The sequence below is a fragment of the Anopheles coustani genome, chromosome 2 (genome assembly GCF_943734705.1).
Source record: "Anopheles coustani chromosome 2, idAnoCousDA_361_x.2, whole genome shotgun sequence".
Lineage (NCBI taxonomy): Eukaryota > Metazoa > Arthropoda > Insecta > Diptera > Culicidae > Anopheles > Anopheles coustani.
In genome coordinates, this window is record NC_071289.1 from 64,298,005 (window position 1) to 64,319,547 (window position 21,543).

General features: G+C 40.6%; 3 protein-coding genes across 3 annotated transcripts; 1 reads left to right on the top strand and 2 right to left on the bottom strand.

Annotated features, from left to right (window-relative positions):
• Window positions 1–1,772: 1,772 nt before the first annotated feature.
• Window positions 1,773–3,437, bottom strand: LOC131264827 (calpain-A-like). The gene is made up of 2 exons (XM_058267094.1): window positions 3,336–3,437; window positions 1,773–3,260 (listed from the first exon to the last, which is right to left on the bottom strand). Exons 1-2 carry the CDS (start codon window positions 3,435–3,437, stop codon window positions 1,773–1,775), a joined length of 1,590 nt encoding a protein of 529 aa, XP_058123077.1.
• A 3,624-nt stretch (window positions 3,438–7,061) lies between these two features.
• LOC131264828 (calpain-A-like) lies at window positions 7,062–8,703 on the bottom strand. The gene is made up of 2 exons (XM_058267095.1): window positions 8,602–8,703; window positions 7,062–8,525 (listed from the first exon to the last, which is right to left on the bottom strand). Exons 1-2 carry the CDS (start codon window positions 8,701–8,703, stop codon window positions 7,062–7,064), a joined length of 1,566 nt encoding a protein of 521 aa, XP_058123078.1.
• Window positions 8,704–10,637: 1,934 nt separating this feature from the next.
• LOC131264829 (ninjurin-A-like) lies at window positions 10,638–13,343 on the top strand. Its single transcript, XM_058267096.1, has 3 exons — window positions 10,638–10,811; window positions 12,468–12,731; window positions 12,963–13,343. Exons 1-3 carry the CDS (start codon window positions 10,638–10,640, stop codon window positions 13,341–13,343), a joined length of 819 nt encoding a protein of 272 aa, XP_058123079.1.
• The last annotated feature ends 8,200 nt before the right edge of the window (window positions 13,344–21,543 follow it).

Sequence of the window (21,543 nt, forward strand, 5' to 3'; positions counted from 1 at the left end):
AAAAAATAATAATAAAAAGAATCTAAAAAAACAGTGACAAGAAAAAGTGCCCACTTTTTAAATTAGAGCTTTGCATAAACTTTTCCATTGAGGGCTAACCAATTTATTGCGTTTTAATATTTTTTAGGTTTGTTAGCACCATTTCTGATATTTATACATGTATGATCACGTGTTTAATTCATATTTGGTTGTATATATACAATTTGTTAATATCAGGTTTTGGTATCTCATTAATTTGAGTGTTACAAGAAATTACCTTGCATAAAATATGTTTTATGACAGTCATTTACATTGAAGTAATTCATTCAAAGCACGAAATCCACAAGGCAGCGGTAGGAAAAATCACAATGAAATTTTAAACGTAGGCGGATCGCCCTGGTAGGGGAGACATGTGCAAAACAGATGCACGCATGGACACTAAGATCATTCGTGAGATCAAAAACATACAAAAGTAACTGTCAGAGAGGTCATGGAAACACTTCACTCATCAGTTTTCGAAAGAACTATCCATCGTCGGCTTGTTGCATACGGGTTACAGAGCAGACTTGCTAGGAGGCTTCTTTATATGAGCATGACCAATAAGGCCAAGCGTCTTAAGCTCGCTGAGGAACATGCTGCTATGCCTCTAGAGTCCTGGTAAACGGTTCTGTGGTCTAACCAATCAAAATTTGAACTTTTTAATCGAAGATGGCATGAACGTATACAGCGCAGATCGGAGAAGGCAATGCTGCAGGTTCGCCACATCCAGGGCACAGTTTGCCATGAAGGAGGCAATATGGTGGTCTGGTGTTATTTTTCGTCCAGTAGAGTGGGGAGCCTTGGGAACATTAACGGTGTTAAAACTGCAGATTACAACATAAACATAAACATCCTGCAACAAAATCTGGAGATTTCACTGATCCTGACGGGCCTTGAAGAGAAGTTCGTTCTCCCGGCGGGGGCAAGTTCCACGCAGCCCGGCGGGGCCAAGTTCGACATACTGCCAAGAAGACGAAGTCTTTCTTCCCGTCTTGTCGGACAAAACTGTTGGAATGGCCTCCTCAGAGCCCGGAGATTAAGAATTTGTGGGCAGTTCTCGATGCCAGGGTGGACAACACTGATGTATCGAATAAAAACGACAATTTTGAAGCTCTAATGCGCGCTTGAGAAGAATAAAATCCCCAAAAACTAAAAATCCTAGTAAAAAGCATGCCAAAGCGCCTTCAGCATGTTCTAAAAGCTAAAAGAGAACACATAAAATATCAAAATGCATTTATTATTTCTTATTTTTATGTATAATAATAAATAACTGAAGTGGGCACTTTTTCTTGTCACGGTTTTTTTAGATACTTTTTTTATTATTTTTTTCTCAAAATCAAAATATGTTTGTTTTCGCTTACTCATTAGTGGATCTTATATGAAATATGTAAATCAATATACGAAAAATACTTGCAGTATATTTAAATGGATTGAGAAAAAAATATTGAGCGAAAATCAACAAAATTCGAAGTGGGCACTTTTTCCTGCCGGTCACTGTACAAGGAGAAGAAGAGAATATATGGCCAGTGTGAAGATTTCTATAATTTAAATAAAACAAGGTTTGTGTTCCATTCAACGATAAAATATATATTTCGCATGGTTACTCAATTCTAGTTGCTCGTATAATTGTTATAAATCGCGTCCTCCTCGTGATTCAAAAAGTTGTCAAAAAGTTGATTTCAATAATTCTATACCAATGATAAAGAGAAGCTGCTCATAATGAATTGTAAGATATTTTGAAAATCCCGAAGCAGTTAGTCAGTTGTGATATAAGCTTCATCTATCTGATTCATACATGTCAGCGTGATATCACCTTCTGAAATAACTCGTACGAAAAAGTCGGCCTCCTGCTGTGGTTTCCAGGTATAAGGCACTAAAACGTACTTGCCAGCTGACAGCGACTTGTTGAAGATAATTTCGCGCCTCGTAACAAAAGAAGTATCGTTGATGGCTTCGCTGTTGTCAAAGAAACTTTTCGGCAGTGGTCGCTGCGTGAGATCCATACCTTTTGGTACCGAGAAGATGGCGAGTGCAATGGAAAGATCATCTCTACCCAAAGCGCGACCGTACTTTTGCATTAAACCTATAATCGTGTTAAAGCTCTTCTCGGAGTTGCTTGACTTTTCAACCTCGTTGGACATGTGAACGTCGTTGGACATGTGATTTTCCAGGGTAATAAGATATTGAGGATTCATGTAGAAAGTTTCCTCATCCGAGCCACCAGCCGTGCGGTCACGAATCCACTTGCCATCTTGACAGACCGTTGTCCAGAATGATTCTTCCTGGTTCTGCGATTCAGCAAAGTCGTTAGGCGACTGATAACAGATCGAAATGTCAACAAAATATTTGACAAAGTGCTTTATCTCCATCCAAAACTCGCCGTCTTCTTTCACTACGTTGAGCTTTGCAATCTTTTCGTCACTCACTACTTTCCACGTGGTGGATTTGTCACTCCACGGTCCGTTCCACTCACCTTCACCCCAAGGGTTACGAATACAAATAAATTTCACATCGTCCTGGATCGGCTTAATCTTCGTGACGGTATACTCGTGTCCGCCGAAAATATTAACTTTCTTCAATTCTGGTCGTTCGTGGGTACCAGCAGTAATCAAACACTTCTGTTGTAGGGATCGTTCAACCATGGTGAATAACTCCTTTGGATTTATCTCTTCGAGGATGTAGCATTTTTTCAACCCACCAGTAAGATCGACCATTCCATCTTCTCCAAACCCGCCTCCCAATGCTTCGTACGAACCGTGGAGCTTAGCATACGCTTTTTCCAGCAGAGGAAACCAAAACTCGTATTCCGTGGAAGTTTGCCCATACTTCAATTCGTCATCTCCGTCTACAGGCAAACGATCGTCAACTACAATTGTTACCCACTCGCCATACCGCCAAAAGCGAAAATGATACTTTCCCTCGTAGTTGTCGGCATCAAACTCCACATTCTCCTTCGGAACAACTTTCACAAACAGCTCTGGAACATTGGCAAGACTGGCGCAAGAGGCTAAAAACCAACAGTCGCCTAGATATCCCTGCCGAACATCGAAACGGGAAAACCCATCAACGAAGAACTTCGGATTGTCCATAATTTCCTTCGGCCGTTTCCATTCTATCACTTTCCCGCCACTTTTATCCATCCTCCGATACAGAGAGAAACTATTTGCAGGAAAATCAGGATCTTCGAACAGTTCCTTTTCGATCGGCAATTCCTCTGGGATGGGCTCCACATCTTTATTGTGCTATGAAAAAATAAAAAATAATAATTCAAGTCCAAAACAAAAACACTCAAATGTGTGCACCTTTTTGAAACAAACCTTTTTGGACACAACGTCTTCAGTGGAAACGTTTGGAAAATTGTGCTCGTTGGAAATGCTTAATCCGTTTTCTTCCTGGATGTTTTCATCACGATAAACCATTTTGAGGCGAAACGGTTGTACTGGTTGCTTCAAAAGTTAGTTAGATGTAAACGAACACTTGCAGAACCTGAGCGGCTACTGACAAATTGAAACCGACCCGAGTGCCTTTTTATTTAAAACCTGATGCCACGGGCTTAAACTGAAGACCAACTGTACTGGACGAACCGGGGTTACCAATACTAAACTTGTGTTAAGACTTTTACAAATGACTACGTGCATAATGAAGGATTTGCACACCTTCTCAGACCTTAATCTTCGACATTGAATAATGACTAGAACATACGCAGTTTCATTGCCTTACAAATGCAAAATTTTAGATGACCTTAAACATTTTTCATACTAAGCTTCTTGAATGGGAAATGGTAAGGTCTCGTTTACTCTTGATTGAAATGTGGTCTAAATGACCTACAAACCTTTTAATTATATATGTAAGCTATGAAGAAAACTTGGACGAGCAGTTTTTGGCAGTGGCCCAAATAAAGATATAAAGTCGTTAAGCATATAACATGTTTGAAATCACAATTGCTCAATTTTGAAAGGCCGAGGGAAGGGTTGCCATTTCAACTGACTCCATGGTGGATGGAGGAGTAACCGACTGCTGGTCACGCCTGATCAGCATGATGACGGAACGTATGACGTTTCCCAGCAGGCTCCATCGGTGAGTATCTCGAGCAAAGGCGGGGCCACGGGGGCTTCGAGCATAAGAAGATCCCGGGGTGAAAACTTAAGACCGAAAAAGTTTCCTTTCGCGCTTCAGTCGCAGGCATTTAATCCATGATTTTCGTTTGGTTCCATTTTTTTTATACACAAAATAAGGCTATATTTATATTTATATATTGGTTCGCGTTATCTGGCATAGATTGCCTTCATAACAAAACATAAGTATAGATAAAACGTAGAAAAGTAAACCTAGGGATCGTCAAACAAGCTGTCTTAAACAATTTCTAACCTGGTTAACCGTCATATTCATATCAACTAGATTACTTATAGAATTATACGCCTCCATCATTTGTGTTAAAGGGTCACTAGTGCTATGTACTGTGGATCTGTATTCTACTCGTAAAAATTGTCTGGGTCGTAACTGTCTACTTGGAGCTAGAAGGTTGATTTTGCTTAAAATGAACGGGGCGTCTATAGTTCCTGATAAGGACTTGTGTAGAAATATGCACTGTGCCGTCCTTCTTCTGTGTTCTAATGAATAGCTATGATTATGTGTAGTGTTCTACTTTATGAATCTTTCGATGAGATTAATTCATATGAGTCTTCTGCAAAGAGTGATTCAATTCACGAATCGAATCTAGAATCCGATTCGTGAGATTTATAAATCTTCAAGATTTATACCCGGTTTGGCAAGAATTGGAAAAAGGAGCAAGCAAATTAGAGGGGACGGGTTTTGACTAGCGTTTGTGTGTGAGACTGTTCTAGGCACGGAATTTGCTTGTGCACCGCCAGCCGGGTTTCATGAATCTCAAAGATTCAATCATTCAAGAAAGACGAATCTAGGAAATTCATTAATCTTTAAGAATCTTCGAAGATTCATGAACCTCTAGCCTGAAGATTCAGATTCATTGATTCTTTTCAAAGATTCAATAAGATTCTTGAATCTGAATCAAAACACAAAACACTAATTATGTGATAACGATGTTCAAAATTCGAAAGACATGTTCAAAGAACCAAAGACTGGTTCATACACTTTATTCCTATACTATGGTTCATAGCTATGGAATTGATATACCAAGGAACCAAACAACGATTCGTACAATTTATTGATTTAACGGAATGCAACTTTACTGTACTGTACCACAATTGTTTTTCTGTGTCGTGTGTGGTGCCACACTTTTCTGTGCTGTGCGTGTGTTGTGTAGCACAGTACCACACGACCTAACACTAAACAGGAGCAAGCAGTGTAGTCCTGACGTAGTCGAAAAAGTGGAAATTCCTAACATGTTGGCACCCGTTCTTCCGGTGGCCAGTGGGTGATTTAATGTGGCGGCCAGTGGCGGATTTAACCCCCGGTGGCAAAATCATCATGCTTTCTCGTTCTGTCCTATTGACAGTTGATACCAACAGAACGAGAAAGCATTTGCATTTGCATTTGATTTTGCCACCAGGGACGGTGCGTGGGCTGAGCGGCCGCGGGGGCTCCGAACCTCAAGGGCCAAGTTTGTAAGATTTTTACTAAAACAAATATTCTAGTCAATCTTCTTTGGTGGTCTATAGGTAATCAATTGGAATGGGGTCAGTTTTTCAATAATGGGTAATTTTACTGTATCCTATAAACAAATTGATATGAAATGCTAAGAACCAAAACGAAATAATGTAAGCATGGTCCGGTATATAATCAGAAATGAAGAGTAACAGAAGAAAAACGTTTTATCGTTAATTAATTTTAATCAAGCATGTATTTGCATCAAAACAACAAGGTTTTGGAATATGTCAAGCATAAGACTAACATATTGCGTTGAAAAACATAAACAGTTTCATCTAACTGATATCGAGCAATGCTATTTTGACATATCCTGTTAGATGTAGCCATACATTTGAAAGATCTGCATACCAAAAAAAAAAATATTTAAATTAAAATAATAATTGTTTTCCCAACTAAAACGAGGTACGTTTTTGAACGAATATTTGATCCGGATGGGTGAAGTAAAGTTATATAATCCAATAGGATGGGTGAAGTAAAGTTATATAATTTTAAAGTTGATTAATTGAGTAAGAGTTGTTAGACAACATTGATAAAATCAAAATCAAAAATAATAATAATCTATATTGTAGTGCAAAAGTAAAATTTAAGATTGATTTGATTGAGAAGCATATAAACCAGACGAAAATTCAAATATTGTTTTACGGTATTGCGTAGCGTTCCTGTCCATTTTAACGCTTGAGGCCCCTTTGAGTGTAAATCCGCCAATGTAACGAATTGCGCCACAAATTGACTTTGTAGATGTGGATTTTAAAATTTTTCATAGGTTGTTTCAGTCTTGTCCTTTGATCCGTTATTCCGTACGCGAGCATTTCGAAGCGTTATGTGGGATACGTTGCTATAGGAATTGGCGCTATTTTCGATCATTGAGCCCAATTTATGGCGTCATTTGATATCACAAAAATATGATTTTATGTTTTTAATGTTACTTAACATACTAGTTTTTAAGCGCACACTGCATTTTTACAGGACCTACATTATACATCCGTTTACGGATTTGAAACATCTTCAAAAATAGCTAAAGAGCGGTTCAAAATGACCGTTAAAAAGCATTTTAGAGATAGTCAAGTTGGTTCTCGGAACTAGTCGAACAGAACAGCTTTGAATTTTAAGAAAAGTCTAGTTTTTTTTTTTAATATTGAGCCGTTTTCAAGATATTAAAATCTAAAATCGCGTTGCGGTCCAAATGACGTTGTTTGGATTCTAGTGTTAAATAAAACAACGTTTGTGTTTCATTCAACGATAACATATATATTTCGCACAGTTACATTGTATGATTCGGCACCTCTAGTTTAGTTGCACATGTAATTGTTATAAATCGGTCGGTTGCAATAATTCTTTACTAATGATGAGGAGAAACTGCTCATAATACATTGTAAGATATTTTGAAAACCTTGAAGCAGTTAAAGATTTGTCATTTATGCTTCATCTATCTGATTCATACATGTCAGCGTAATTGCACCCTCTGAAATAACTCGGATGAAAAATTCGACCTCCTGCTGTGCTTCCCGAGTATACGGCACTAAAACGTACTTGCCAGCTGACAGCGACTTGTTGAAAATCCTTTCGCGATCCGCAACAGAAGAAGTATTGTTGATGGCTTTGTTGTTATCAAAGAAACTTTTTGGCAGTGGGCGCTGCGTTAGATCCATATCTTCTGGCACCGGGAAGATGGCGAGTGCAATGGAAAGATCATCTCTACCCAAAGCACGACTGTTCTTTTGCATTAAACCTACAATTGTGTTAAAGCGCTTCCCGGATTTGATTGAGTTTTTATTGCGAACCTCATTGGACATGTGATTTTCCAGGGTAATAAGATATTGAGGATTCATGTAGAAAGTTTCCTCATCCGAGCCACCAGCCGTGCGGTCACGAATCCACTTGCCATGCTGGCAGACCGTTGTCCAGGATGATTTTTCCTTGCTCCGCGATTCAGCAAAGCCGTTAGGTGACTGATAACATATCGAAATGTCATCAAAATATTCGACAAAGTCCTTGATATCCATCCAAAACTCGCCGTCTTCTTTCACTACGTTGAGCTTTCTAATCTTCTCGTCACTCACTATTTTCCAATTATCGGATTTGTCACTCCAGTCTCCGTTCCATTCCTTTTTACCCCAAGGGTTACGAATACAAATAAGCTCCACATCGTGTTGGATCGACTTTACAATCTTCGTGACGGTATACTCGTGTCCGCCGGAAATATTAACTTTCTCCAATTCTGGTAGTTTTCTGGTACCAGTTGTTATCAAACACTTCTGTTGTAGGGATCGTTCAACCATGGTGAATAACTTCTTTGGAGTTATCTTTTTTAGTTTGTAATAGTTTTTCAACCCACCAGTAAGATCGACCATTCCATCTTCTCCAAACCCGCCTACCAACGCTTCGTACGAACCGTGGAGCTTAGCATACGCTTTTTCCAGCAGAGCAAACCAAAACTCGTTTTCCGTGGAAGTTTGTCCATACTGCAATTCGTCATCTCCGTCTACAGGCAAACGATCGTCAACTACAATTGTTACCCATTTGCCATACTGCCAAAAGCGAAAATAATACTTCCCCTCGTAGTCGTCGGCATCAAACTCCACATTGTCCTTGGGAACAACTTTCACAAACAGCTCTGGAACAGTGGCAAGACTGGCGCACGAGGCTAAAAACCAACAGTCGCCTAGACCTCCCTGCCGAACATCGAAACGGGAAAACCCATCTACGACAAACTTCGGGTTGGCCATAATTTCCTTCGGCCTTTTCCATTCTAGCTCTTCTTTGCCACTATCACCCTTACTCCGATACAAAGAGGAAGTATTTGCCGGAAAATCAGGATCTTCGAACAGTTCCTTTTCGATCGGCAATTCGTTTGAGATGGGCTCAACATCTTCATTGTGCTATGGAAAAATAAAAAATAATAATTCCAGTCGAGAAACAAATACACACAAATGTGTGTACCTTTTTGAAACAAACCTTTTTGGACACAACGTCTTCAGTGGAAACGTTTGGAAAATCGTGCTCGTTGGAAAAGCTTATTCCATTTTCTTCCTGGATGATTTCGTCACGGTAAACCATTTTGAGGCGGTCGTACTGGTTGCTTCAAAAGATAGTTAGATGTAAACGAACACTTGCAGAACCTGAGCGGCTACTGATAAATTGTGTCCGACGCGAGCGGCTTTTTATATAAAACTTGACGCCACGGACAACCTTTAATTGAAGAGCAACTCTACTGGACGAACCGGGGTTACCAATACTAGACTTATAATAAAACTATAGCAAATCTCTACAAGTATAATGAAGGATCTTGTCCACCTTCTCAGACCTTAATCTTGGATATCGGGCAATTACTAGAAGATTTGTAGTTTAATTGACTTATACATATAGAATTTATATGTCAATGTAACTATTCAAATGGCTTGATCAGTTCCATGACTTCAACTCTGTACTCTAACAAGTTGTTCAACCATGAATTTGAGATGACCGTTCAGTACGAACAACTTCATCTGTCAGATTTTAGAGGCTACGCACTAAATTTACGAACTAGCTTTCAAACGCGAGTGTCATCTTAAGCATCTATAAAAGCTTTTATACCACGTTTCTTGAATGGGAAATGGCAAGTTCTCGTTTGCCCTTGTTTGAAATACAGTTTGAATGACCTACAGGCTCGTGTAATTATAAATGTAAGATATAAAGAAAATTTGGACAATTTGTTTTTGGCAGTGGGCAAAAAAAAACATAAAGACGTTAAACATGTTACATTTGTTTAACATTTTCTGACTCCAGTTAAGTAAAAAATGCCCCTTTTCGAACCATTAATATCGAGATTTGATCCCAGACCTGTGGCGTTGTGCTTCCTGCCTATACATTAGGCCAATTTACAAAACTAATTTCATATTTTTAAGACCTTGAAGATGTGGAGTTCAAAATTTTCCAGAGGTTGTTTCCGTCCTGTGCTTTGTTCCGTTTTTCCGTGCGCTAGCATTTCAAAGCGTTGTACGGGATACGTACTCGTTTTTTTTATCTCTAAATTATTGTTTTTTATCTTTGAGCCCGATTGCTGGCGTCATTTGCAATCGCAAAGATATTGTTTTTATTTTTTAAAGATGTTCTAGCCATCGCAAAAATATGGTTTTAATTTTTAAATGTTGCTTAACATACTAGCTTTCTAGCACATACTATTTTCTGGATTTACATTCTTCTTCTTGGCGTAACGACCTCTTGGTCATGCCTGCCCGTTAAGGGCTTACGAGACTTGTTTCCCTGTTGTAGTACGTGGATAGTCAGTCCTCTCGTACAGGGGAGGGTCCGGTCTCGGTTGGGATTCGATCCCACGCCGTCGAGGTGGTGAGCCCCGGCGCTCATGAGCCGATTTTCTAACCGGCGCTACCGCTCGGCTGTCGCGGACCCCCCTGGTTTTACATTACATATTTTGAATAAATTAAGGCTGAAAAATACTTAATTTCGACCTTTTTGGCTCAATAACGGATCCAACGATTGGTTAAAACAACTGCGAAGAATCTAAATTCTAATCAAACCTTAACAGGTTAACGCAGTCAGCGCTAATCGAAAATAAACGAAAGAATGATAAAAATAAAGATATCATTGGACAGAAAATTGTTGAACCATCAAAACAAGGGAAATGTGTGGAAAACTTGCTTATAATGGGGTAATTCTAATTTCTGTTTAATCCAAACAAGTCTCACCTTCAGACCAAAAGTGCATTAATGACCAGTAATTCTTTCCAAGAGCAACAATCTTTGTTAACGATCAGTTTTGGCTCAAAAAGCAAGCTCTCATTTCTCTGGCAACCATCATCCATCGTCGAAAGCCAATTGCTTTAAATATTCTAAACTTTTCTCGTGACCCAAGGCTGCAGCAAATAATCCACAACGGAGGGTCTAACGCAGCCTCGATGGCAAACCGGTCAACAGTCCGCGTCGAGAACGACAGTCGAGAAGACGTGTCTCGGTTGACCCGATCTAACAGTGCTCGCAGAGGCAAGGAAAGAGATGGCAACGAACGTCGGTAAACAGCCGGCAATGGTGAACATAAACATTGAAGGCAGTCCCTTGGATTCTCCGGATGTCGTGGAACGGGAAACCCTCACCGTGAACACAGGCAGAGGGCGTCGGTTGAACCCTGGAAATGGGAAAAAGAACGATGGCCGAAGTCGTTCGAACAGTGTGAGTATGCGTTTGCAGATGTTCGTTCTACGAAACCAGTTATGTTTCCATGTCTCTTTCGGTGCGCCTATTCCGATGCTTCCTATTGAGCCATTGAAAGCAGTATTTCTAATGTTTGTTCAAGAGCATGGTGCATTCGTACCCTCAATTGTAGGTTGACTGCATATGCATTTTTATCGTTCGTTGCATTCCGAAGCAGTTTGCTGTGATAAGTGTGTCGTCTCAACGAAAATAGTTGATAAAGAACCATGAGCTTCTGCTATGCTCGATCTCACATTAAAACGCATGATAAGTCGCCTCAACTGCTCTTTATTTACGTTCATCGAGAGTAGCTGCGGTTATTAGTTTTGCATTTACGTTCCTTATGTATCATGGTGGTCAGAAACAAAACACGTTGGTGAATTGAATAATTAGTTTCAGGGTTGGATAGAAATAATTTATCTAAACTCTAAAAACCGTGTAGCTAAAAATGTTTTGATCGGCCTTGCATATGGATGCGGATATGGTTTGTTCACACTTTTTAACGTCACTACAGCAATTGCCTACCCGAGATAATGTTAGCAGCTTTATATCTAAATAACTTTTACAAGAATTATCGACATAAAACATTTTGACCGCCTAAGGAAATTTACTTAGCATCGATTTAAAGAGGGAAGGAAAAGTTAAACAAAATGTGTAAGTTGTAACATCTATAACTTGCTTACCCTGGTAGCCCATACAGTGTGGATGTAAGTTTGCATTTGTCTGTACTCCGATGTAAAATGTATGGCCACAGGTAAGTGGTTGCTGCACCTGCAAGGTGAAATTTGTTAAACCAAATAGATCCTACATGGAAAGATGTATGGTTTAAAATCTGCCGTAAAATACGTGATCCACCAAATGGGGTAGGTAACTTTAGTTTAGGATGTAAAAGGTAAAACATAACTGTAGGGATTGAGCCGAGATAGAAATGAAATAATTGAACGAAACGGACGGATGAATGAGTGAAATTATTCGCAAGCTAGATGGCATTGAAATTTGGATGAACTATAGCCTACTTGAACGGAAATGGATCTGCGTTTGGAACAAAGGAAGAAAAAGCATATATACTGTAACGAGAACAAACGAAGAGCAGTCTTGTGATAGAAGTTGACTTGAGCGGTTGAGATTAAAAAAAGAAAAAAAGATGCGAGAAACAGATTGTCGAATTTAGAATTTAAAATAAATTATAGAAATGTTTCGCAGAGATCACGACAATAACGTATTTCTTTCCTTGCAAACTGGAACGAACATTTTTCCCACGATAGTAAATTTCATTCAAAAAGGCCAATATTCACAATGCATGGTAAAATAAATTAATTGAATACCCGCCACGATCGAATCTGTAACGAACGAAGCTCGTCATTTACCCGAGAAAAAGAGAAAGAAAGCAACACGTGACATAATAGAATTCTCTTTCCCCGAGCCTTATTGAGTGCATTTGATCACCATATCTTAAGCAATAGTCAGCTGTAAGGTTGTAGCTAAAATTCAATCGAGTTTCGAATGTGAGAAGAAAGCAATACTTTCACCACAATAAACGCTTTACCTTTCATTGAGGATAACTAGAAAACTAGATTCGACAATGCAGAATGCAATCGATGCAAATACTACATTGATCTGTTTTTATTTTCAAAGCGATCTCCAGGCCGACGAGGTAAACGAGACTCCGAGAAACCTCGTACTGATGCAGTTCCATTGCTAACCGCACCCGCCGAGGCTGATTTGCCACCCCGAAAACCAACCGTAGAGTTTGACGAGGAAGACAATCACGATATCGATGGTGGCGCCCTGGATCCGGAAGCGAAGGGTAAAGACGTTGAGAATGGCCGTCGACGCTGGTGGCGCCGTAACCCGCCGCCAATCATCCCGTTCGCTCAAGTAATCGACCCAGACGGCACGGTAAGTGCAATTAAATCAAACCGAAGTGTTTTACATGCAGCGTTACCATGCGTTACGCCTACGATCGATGTTCCTGAATGTAGGCAACACTTGCTGCAGTCAACCAGACCGTTATGATTCCGTTGATATTTTGAACAGTTTGTTCTACATTCACTGCGTAAACAAATAGGACAGATATAAATGAATCATATGTACCGTGATTTGCTCATTACTAAATCTACTTTAATGCAGGTCCATGTAACTGAAGATGGTCATGTCGTTCCGGATGTAAATGTGTTCCAGCAGAAGAAAAATCTCGCTCAAGGAATGATGGATCTCGCGCTGCTGTCGGCCAATGCCAACCAGTTGCGGTACGTGCTGGAAACGTACAAGCGCCACCCGTTTTTCTACGTCAACTTTACCTTCATCGTAATGAGCATCGTCGTACAGGTGGCCGTCGGCATCATGTTAATCTGGAAGAGTCGGTATAACATTAAAAACGAGAATGACTTCTATAAGGCAAATCAGATCAATAACTTTGTCACTATCGGCATTTTCATCATCACGATCGTTAACGTACTGTCTTCGGCCTTTGCTGCTGCCGAGCCACCAGCAGGTCCACCAGTAGTGTGATAGGACTATAGGTTAGAACTTGAATTATTTAGGCAGTTCATTTTTCAGGAAGCACATTTACATCTTCTTCGTTCAACGAACATATTCGATCAAAGCAAAGCATGTGTACAATAAACCATTTTAAACCGCAGATATGGATGACGTGTAGCCATTGAAAGCCGATTTGTTATTGGCTCACTCGGCACATATTTACAGAATTTGAAACATTAGTGTTAACCTGCATAGAACAAAATATACATTTTTTATACATATCCTATATGTTATACATAACATAATTTAGTTAATTTCTTCTACTTTCCGATTGATTCCAATCCGAAAAGCTACCAATTGTTTGATATCCTACCTGGCGATCCTACCAGATTCAAATCGGAAAAATATCCATCTCGCACAAAGTGTATAGCGATACTGCATGAATGACGCTGCACTGGCCCTCGCGGATGCCGGTGCCTTTGTAGATTGATGCAACCGAAATGCCCATATGTGTGGCGAAATGCTGAGTTATTTTCTTCACGAGAAGACAGATACCCCTGGATTTCGCATACTCCATCGAAGGAACGGCCGTCGACCGAACGAACTACGAATGAGACCTAGGAGTTCTGTTGGATAGCCGGCTCCGGCAAAAAGCCTAACATTTACACCACAACATTCATGTAAACCTCGAGTTTGATGAAAATAATAATGAAGTACGAAATATATGTCTGAAAAAAAACGAATGAAAGTCATAAAACTCTGTTCGAAGTTACAGGAGCATCAATAATCCTTCTTGAATCTAACAAAACAAATCAGCTAAAAATTAATTTGATGCTATCGAACTAAAGGTAGACACTGGGGGAAAGAGAGCAAGAACGAAAAGGTACATTAGAGAGCAGCACATCATGTGAGAGATTGTTGTGAGAACATTTCCGTTGGCTAAGCGTGCGCGCACAGCTCGTACCACGAACCATCAGTCTGTGTAAGATCGCCGAAGAGATCGTTAGTGGCTAGCGTGTGTTCCATCGGAAAGGAGTTGGACCGCTCTCGTTTCTTTCGTGCGGATCAAGCAAGAAAAAATAAAACCAAGCGAGGTGAAAACGTGCCACGACAAGCATGGATTAAAATCAAACAAGATCTAGCAGTCGGTTGGGGAATCAAAAACACAGTTCGGTTCTTTTAAAAAATACATTTCGAATACAAACAGCTGACACCGGGCTGGCAGTGACTTCAAGTGGCATCTAAAGGGAGATATGTGTGTGTCGCAGATGGTCTATTTTATGTTTCTCACAACACTCGCACTCAGTGCTCAATAACGAAAATAAAACGGGAAGATAAAAATGTAGAAAAGACCCGCCGAAGCTGGGGCTACAATCGGTGAAAGAAGTATTGCATCGACGACGGGTGTGCTGGCGACAAGCTTCTTCATTGACCCCGTGACAACCAATGCCATGGGCGGCCGGGATCGTGCTATTACGTGAGCTGCAAATTCGAGCTGCAGAAAGTGATTTGAGGCAAAACGAAAAATAGCAATTGTGTGGCAAACCAAAATCGGAAATGAAAATCATCCCTTTGTGTGGCTTGTGCAACGTGTAGTGGATGAAGGTAATCGGGAAGATATCGATTACCCATAGCTAGTGTTACCGTAAATTAAACCACTCGCCAATGAGGTAGCAGTTTAAACGCCCCCAGGAGCTTAAATACATTAGTGAGCGATAGTTCCTTCCGAAGGAGAAAAAAAACCCGCACACCAGCAAAAGACAACGGTTACGCCATCATCTTTAAAGACAACACTTATCTTCCAAAGGAAAAACATAATGTATAAGGTGGACGAAAACTATCCCATACAAGGTAAGCGAGAGTGTTCGGAAATGTATTTAATGCAAATGGAAAAGTAAACATATTCCTACGGCGAACCAGTGGGATACATTTTAATTCATTACATTTAACTGAAAAATTATAGACTATTAAAGAGAACCGGTGGATAATGCCAGTTACTTTTTTTTAAATAAAGAAGTAATCTAGTGCAAGACAAAATATTGAGTCATGGATAAAATGAACTTTTCAAACTTGAATTGATAGCAAGTAGCTAAACATTAAAACATGTATTTGAATTTCGCTAAAAGCACTGCAAACTAACTAACTAACTAACTAACTAACTAACAAACTAACTAACTAAAAGAATTTTAATAATGTTAAGTTCATGATTGCCTATCAACCTATCAACGGTACAGTAAACATTTTCATGTGCTGAACGAAAATAATTTTCCATTCATCAATGAAGCATTTTCCACAGTAAAAAAGATCTTTTCACGCCTTCCCAAAAAGGGCCAAGAATGATGCCGCATTTGTGTTGATGGCTCATTTTCGCACCGATTCACCGTCCGGCAATGGACCATTTCCGCGTGCTATGTAAGGCGTACGTTTCTCCTGCTTTCCTTTGTGTCTTTCCCCCCCGTCTTTGTCTTAAGACACGAATTTCGGTTCCATTTGGTCTCGATCGGATCGCCGACAGTCTATCTTTCGGTACGTGCTGCGTTTTCCACCCAGTTCCACACCCGAGGGTGCTGTGCAGCGTGCTGGAGTTACTTCCCGGCGTTCCCGCTCTCGATCGCGTTTGGCGGCGAATGACGGCAGCCATTGCGGCAGCTTTACGACGCCGTTACCGCAGACTCAATTAGTAAACAATGTAGCTCGTTTATTTTCCTGCCAGCCGGAGCCAAGCCGGGTAGAGATGCTCGCACTTGGTGGTGGTGTTGGTGGTGGTGGTTTGTAGTGGTGGTATTGGCCAGTGTCCTTCTCCCCCTTTACCCCTAGTCCTGGCTGGTGCCGATTTGTGTTTTACTTTGCTTCTTCTTGTTTTGGTTTCGTTTGCCATATTTTAACACCATTCTGCACATGCCACACCATGGACGACTTCGGAGTGGAAAACTGGCGCAAAAAGGGACAACATGGCCGGCGGCAATTAGAGTGACCACGGGGTTGACGTCAAGCCTGTCATGCCAGCTGCCGTCCGTGTGCGTGTGTGTGTGTACGAAGTACGAAGATCGTTTGACAATAGACTATGCAGTGGAAAAGGATGGGAAATTGCAAACCTCTCCCCCAGCTTTACGCTATCGGAAAAATCCGTACCAACACGAAGTGAAATCGAACCGAAACGGAACGGAACGATCTCCTCCCAGCACCAGGCGAGGGCACATTTATCACTCGTACTCGAGGTGCTGGCGGGGTGGGAAAAAGGGTGAAATGTTTACGGTGGGCAGTTTGACTCGGGTGTTTGAAAGGAGCATCAGCCCACGTCAGCCCGCGCTCCACTGCCAAATAGCATGGTGGGGTAAAGAAGAATGGATGATGAGCTCGGTAGTTTACAACCCACGCTCCAGGTGTTGCGGGTTGCGCACTGACGACCATGCGCCTCCATTCGGGAAGGCGTTTGATTGATGCACCAACCGAGGTTAGCGAAGCGTTCGGGAGCATCAACCTGCAGTGCTTGTTCGTGGAAGTTTATTTCTCCGTTTCGTGGTCTTGGTATGATCGAATTGATGAATTGGCTAATCAATCAACTTTCCCCCGTTGATTAACGGCCCGGTCGGAGTCAGTTACGGTGAACCGCAAAATTAATGGGACAAACAAACTTGAAAAGGGGATGATTTACCGTGTAAAGAGAACCGGGCAACTCGTTTAACTTCATACATATCAATGGGAGCTAATATTATCTACGTCAATATGAATTACTGATCTTGGCTGGAAGGAGAACATGAGCAAAGAGAGAGAGAGAGAGAGAGAGAGAGAGAGAGAGAGAGAGAGAAGAAAAAAATTCTTAGAGAAACGAAAATTAATTTAAAGATTAGGTTCAAAAAGTTTGTTTATAGGAATATAACGATTTATCAAACAGATAGTATACGAACATTCATCATTTGGTAATATTAAATAATCATGGACTCAAGCGTTTTTTTAAGTTGTCTCCACATCCACGGAATACAACTTTGCTAAGTAATGCAACAGAATACGCAATAAACATTCTGTATCATTTTTTTTTTAAATCAAATTCCGTTTACTCGTAGTTTTTAAAGTACAGTTTAACTGGATTTAACTTCTTCTTCTTCTTCTTGTTGGCGTAACGACCTCTTGGTCATGCCTGCCCGTTAAGGGCTTACGAGACTTGTTTCCCTGTTGTACGTGGATAGTCAGTCCTCTCGTACAGGGGAGGGTCCGGTCTCGGTTGGGATTCGAACCTACGCCGTCGAGGTGGTGAGTCCCGACGTTCAAGGGCCGATTTTCTAACCGGCGCTACCGCTCGGCTGTCGCGGACCCCCCCTGGAACTGGATTTAACAATAAGGAACATAAAAAACAGTAACATTTACCTTCCCATTCCGTAATAAATAAGGGCTCCAAAATTATTGTTTTCCAAACAAGTTGTACTAATTTTCCTGGATTGCTTAAGAATTTATTAGGTATGCTATGTTTTCCTTAAGGTCATCCATTTTCTATTTGTCATCACTCCAAAATGCATTGGTTTTTGAGAGGTCTATGAGGCCAATGCATTGATTTATGAGTAATTTTGCAGTTCTGTTTGAAATATGCTTCAAAAATAAGTCACAGCTAAAATATATTCAGTCATTTCCAAGTACTACCACTACTATATGAACGCGATACCACAACTATAGGAACCATATCGGCATTATAGGAACAAACAACTAGGAAGAAAAATACGCTTTTTTCGTGAGTTTTTTATGGTTTACGGTGCAAAAAGATGTTTTTCAGAATAAAATCCATGTTTCGATCAGAATAATTACACCACATTGTTAGTTACATGACTAACTGCGCAACTATTGGTGCAGTTACCCTAGTACGGTGATATGCTAGTTTGAGGTACACAAAGCATCTAACATTTAGCAATCATTAGCATTATTTAAAACATGTTTAATATATAAATAACTTTTAAACCAATATATAACACTCAATATAAACAGAAATACAGATAGCTTTCTAGCCTCGTCTGTCGAGTAGTTATGTTCAAATAAACACTTTTTGTACCGTGTACTGATGTCTTGTTCAAGCTGATCGAGAGGATCACAAACTTCATAATCGTAGATTGATTGGTGTAACACCAAATTTTATCCTTTTCTGTGTTATTGCATTCCAATTTCAAGATCGACGTGGGTCGCAAAATCGATAGAATGCAGCATCAAATTATATCACCCCAAAAACAACCAGCCCGTAACGAGCTTCACCATCAACGCCAGCGCGTGATTTACACCCGGTTGTTAACCGCGAATAAACAAAATTCTTCTCTAGAAAAGGAAGGATCTTTGGTGTGGGGGAGAGGGATCATCTTCTAAATGCACCAGCTTGCAGGAACGGCAGCGGTAGCGGAATGCCAAAAAATTCCCGAAAATCAAACACAAACACCGTGCTTCGAGCAGTTGTCAAGCCTAATAAAAATAATTCTCCCCATCCCAGAAACACCCATAATGTGGCCTATTTGTCAATGAAAATATTTGCCAGCGATAAATCAAATCTCTCCCATCGGGATGGTGTGATGGGCAGCGGAGGGCGGGACTGTTGATCGTTATGATCACGATCGAATGATCGGGCACCGCGAGGAACGAAATTTTCCCGTCTTTTTGCTGGGCGACGTAATGACCAGCGTTAATTCCATCGTGAGCCAAGGGACGAGAGAGAAAAAAATACCATACGATCTTCCGCCTTCCCGAGCCGAGCCGGTTATTAGTACTTTGGCATAGTGTCAACTAAAATTAGAATTGAAATGTCTCACTCTTCGACTCGTGAGGAGTTTTTCTTCCTGGGTGAGTTTCCTACCGCTTTTCCTCGGGTACGATTCTGTCAAGTTGCGTACATTGATCGGCACGTTCACGTAGGCTTCTGTTGTGTAACAAAGTCGGGTAGACACGATCAAGCACAAAAATCCTCATTTAAACAAAAACCACTCCGACACACCGAAGGACGTCGGATAAGGGAAAACATGAAGGACTGTAACTATTAAACGCTAGCGGAAAACTATTTCTTCCTCAACAACCAAAAAAAAAATACCCACGTTGAAGTGTGACGTGCGCTCGGGTACGGTTTGACGTGATAATTGATTCCTGGGATTAGAGGAGATTTGTTAAACACATCACTCTCCCTCTCGCCTACGGTGCGCACGTGCGCTGACGGGTGGAGTAAACTATGTTCCGAGGTGAGCAAGAAAAGAAAAGACTCGATGCAGCCGAATGCTTGACGGGACATCGAACGCGCTCGTAACACAAACAAATCCAAACATATTCCTGTCACCACCAACACGACCTGCCTGTCGGATCAATGAGGTTTTTGCCAATCTGGTAAACATTAATGAGCGTACGGAAGAATATTAATAGAAAGTGTTTAATCAATCGAAGAAAAATTGGAAAAGAGTTCCATTTTTATCTGTTCTGTAGGATTATGTAACTTTTTAGAAACGCAAAAACTAGCAACTCAAAAATTACACTGTTTTTTTTTATATTGAATAAAAAGACAAAGTCCTTAGATAAAGATATTTGTTCAAGCACGAATTTCCAGAAAATTGGATCAGTCAACAATTAGGAGGGACAAGTGTACAAAACAATAAGCCTTATACATGAAAGTAATACGTTTTTATTTTGAATGCTTGATTATCGTTAAACGCACTTTTATTGATAATTAATGTATAATACAATCTCTTGTATTCAAAAGTTCATGAAGAATAAAACATAAATTTTATAGACCAAATATAATTACATTCGTAAAGTGGAGCAACATAAAATGATTAATGAAGAATTTTATTCTACCAATTTAAAATCGTATACCTTACAAATTATGGCCGTAAAAATAAAGTCAAAATGGTCTTAAATACTAAACCTGGACCTCGAAAAAGCAAACAGCTTCGGTTGGGCCAGTTGAGACAAAAAATAAGTTCATTAGCAAAAATAAAACCATCACACTATCCGCTCCAATTCCTCGTTTGGCTCGTTAAACTAAATCCACTCCAATCCGTCCACTCATCGCCAGCGGAATCGCTTTTGGGGTAAAACAATCCGATCCACGCTGATCGTCGCTCGATACGCACCAAATAAATTCTTTCGGACGGGGAAAAAAACCATCTCCTCCGATCACAAAACCCATGAAGAGTGAGAGCGGGCGCAAAACGATGAAATTCGATCGGCGATTTTGCTCCTCTCGCCCGATGTTATCTGACCGGTGCTGTGTCAAACGAACGGAACGGTTCGAAGCGTGGTACGCGAACCATCATCTGGTACTGCCACCGCATTTCGTTTGTTGATCTTGATGGAGCATTTTCGCGTTCCGCGATTGTTGTTTCACTGGTGGGCTGTTTTGTTTGGGCTATTTTTGCGCCGAACGTATGGGATCTACAGGCGGTGATTTTTTGGCCAATGGGCGCTGCTCGGTTGAGCGGGGACGACGATAACATCTGGTTGGTTTCGTTGTGACGCCGAGTCTGCCAAAACCGCGTCACCGTAACGGCGAATTCATTCAACCATCACCGGTAATGATGTAACATTACAAAAAGACACACCTCAGAGCGCTGCAGTTGCAAATGTGTTTTAAAATTCATTGCTATTTTCCAAACAAAAAGATGAAGAACTTCATATAAAAATTAATTACAAAATTCCTCAAAATTTAGTTTAATTACCTCCACCACAACCGAAATGAAACAGATGATTAATTTTAAACATCATCTATTTTGAAGAACACGAAATAACCTGCCATTACATCCAAATCATGCGCGTGAGATGATTTTCAATAATAGAACAGTAGCAAAACATTGCAAATCCTCTGAATTTTTCAAGAAAATAATTTGAACCTCCTTGACCGCGCGCCGAAGCATTAGCAACCGTCAACCAGTTGTCTTTCAATTGCCGGTTAGTGCCATCCAAATCGCCGCCCTTAAGTGAGTTCAATAAACCTTTGCATTACACTCGAACGGCTCAGCTGAAATAGAGCGAAAAGAGAGAGAGAGAGGCTCACTTTGAGTCAGCCTTCGAGACGGACCGTAACTGAATCCGGGTCGATGTGTGAATGAATGATTGGATACGCACCCCGGCTACCTTGAATTCCCAAACCCGAACGACCGATTCCGGGCCGTTTGTTTACTGTAGACGCCGTTGACTTTGGGTAAGTGAACATTTCACTGCCAATTGCATAACACGATCGGACGCTCGGACGAACGATCGAGGCTTGCACTCGCTGTAA

Excerpts from the sequence above, each read along its gene's own strand:
- LOC131264827 (XM_058267094.1), bottom strand. The coding sequence starts at position 3,437 with ATGGTTTATCGTGATGAAAACATCCAGGAAGAAAACGGATTAAGCATT. Across the intron at positions 3,261-3,335 it reads AAGACGTTGTGTCCAAAAAG|CACAATAAAGATGTGGAGCC; the intron begins GTTTGTTTCAAA and ends ATTTTTTCATAG.
- LOC131264828 (XM_058267095.1), bottom strand. The coding sequence starts at position 8,703 with ATGGTTTACCGTGACGAAATCATCCAGGAAGAAAATGGAATAAGCTTT. Across the intron at positions 8,526-8,601 it reads AAGACGTTGTGTCCAAAAAG|CACAATGAAGATGTTGAGCC; the intron begins GTTTGTTTCAAA and ends ATTTTTCCATAG.
- LOC131264829 (XM_058267096.1), top strand. The coding sequence starts at position 10,638 with ATGGCAACGAACGTCGGTAAACAGCCGGCAATGGTGAACATAAACATT. Across the intron at positions 10,812-12,467 it reads GCCGAAGTCGTTCGAACAGT|CGATCTCCAGGCCGACGAGG; the intron begins GTGAGTATGCGT and ends TTATTTTCAAAG. Across the intron at positions 12,732-12,962 it reads TAATCGACCCAGACGGCACG|GTCCATGTAACTGAAGATGG; the intron begins GTAAGTGCAATT and ends ACTTTAATGCAG.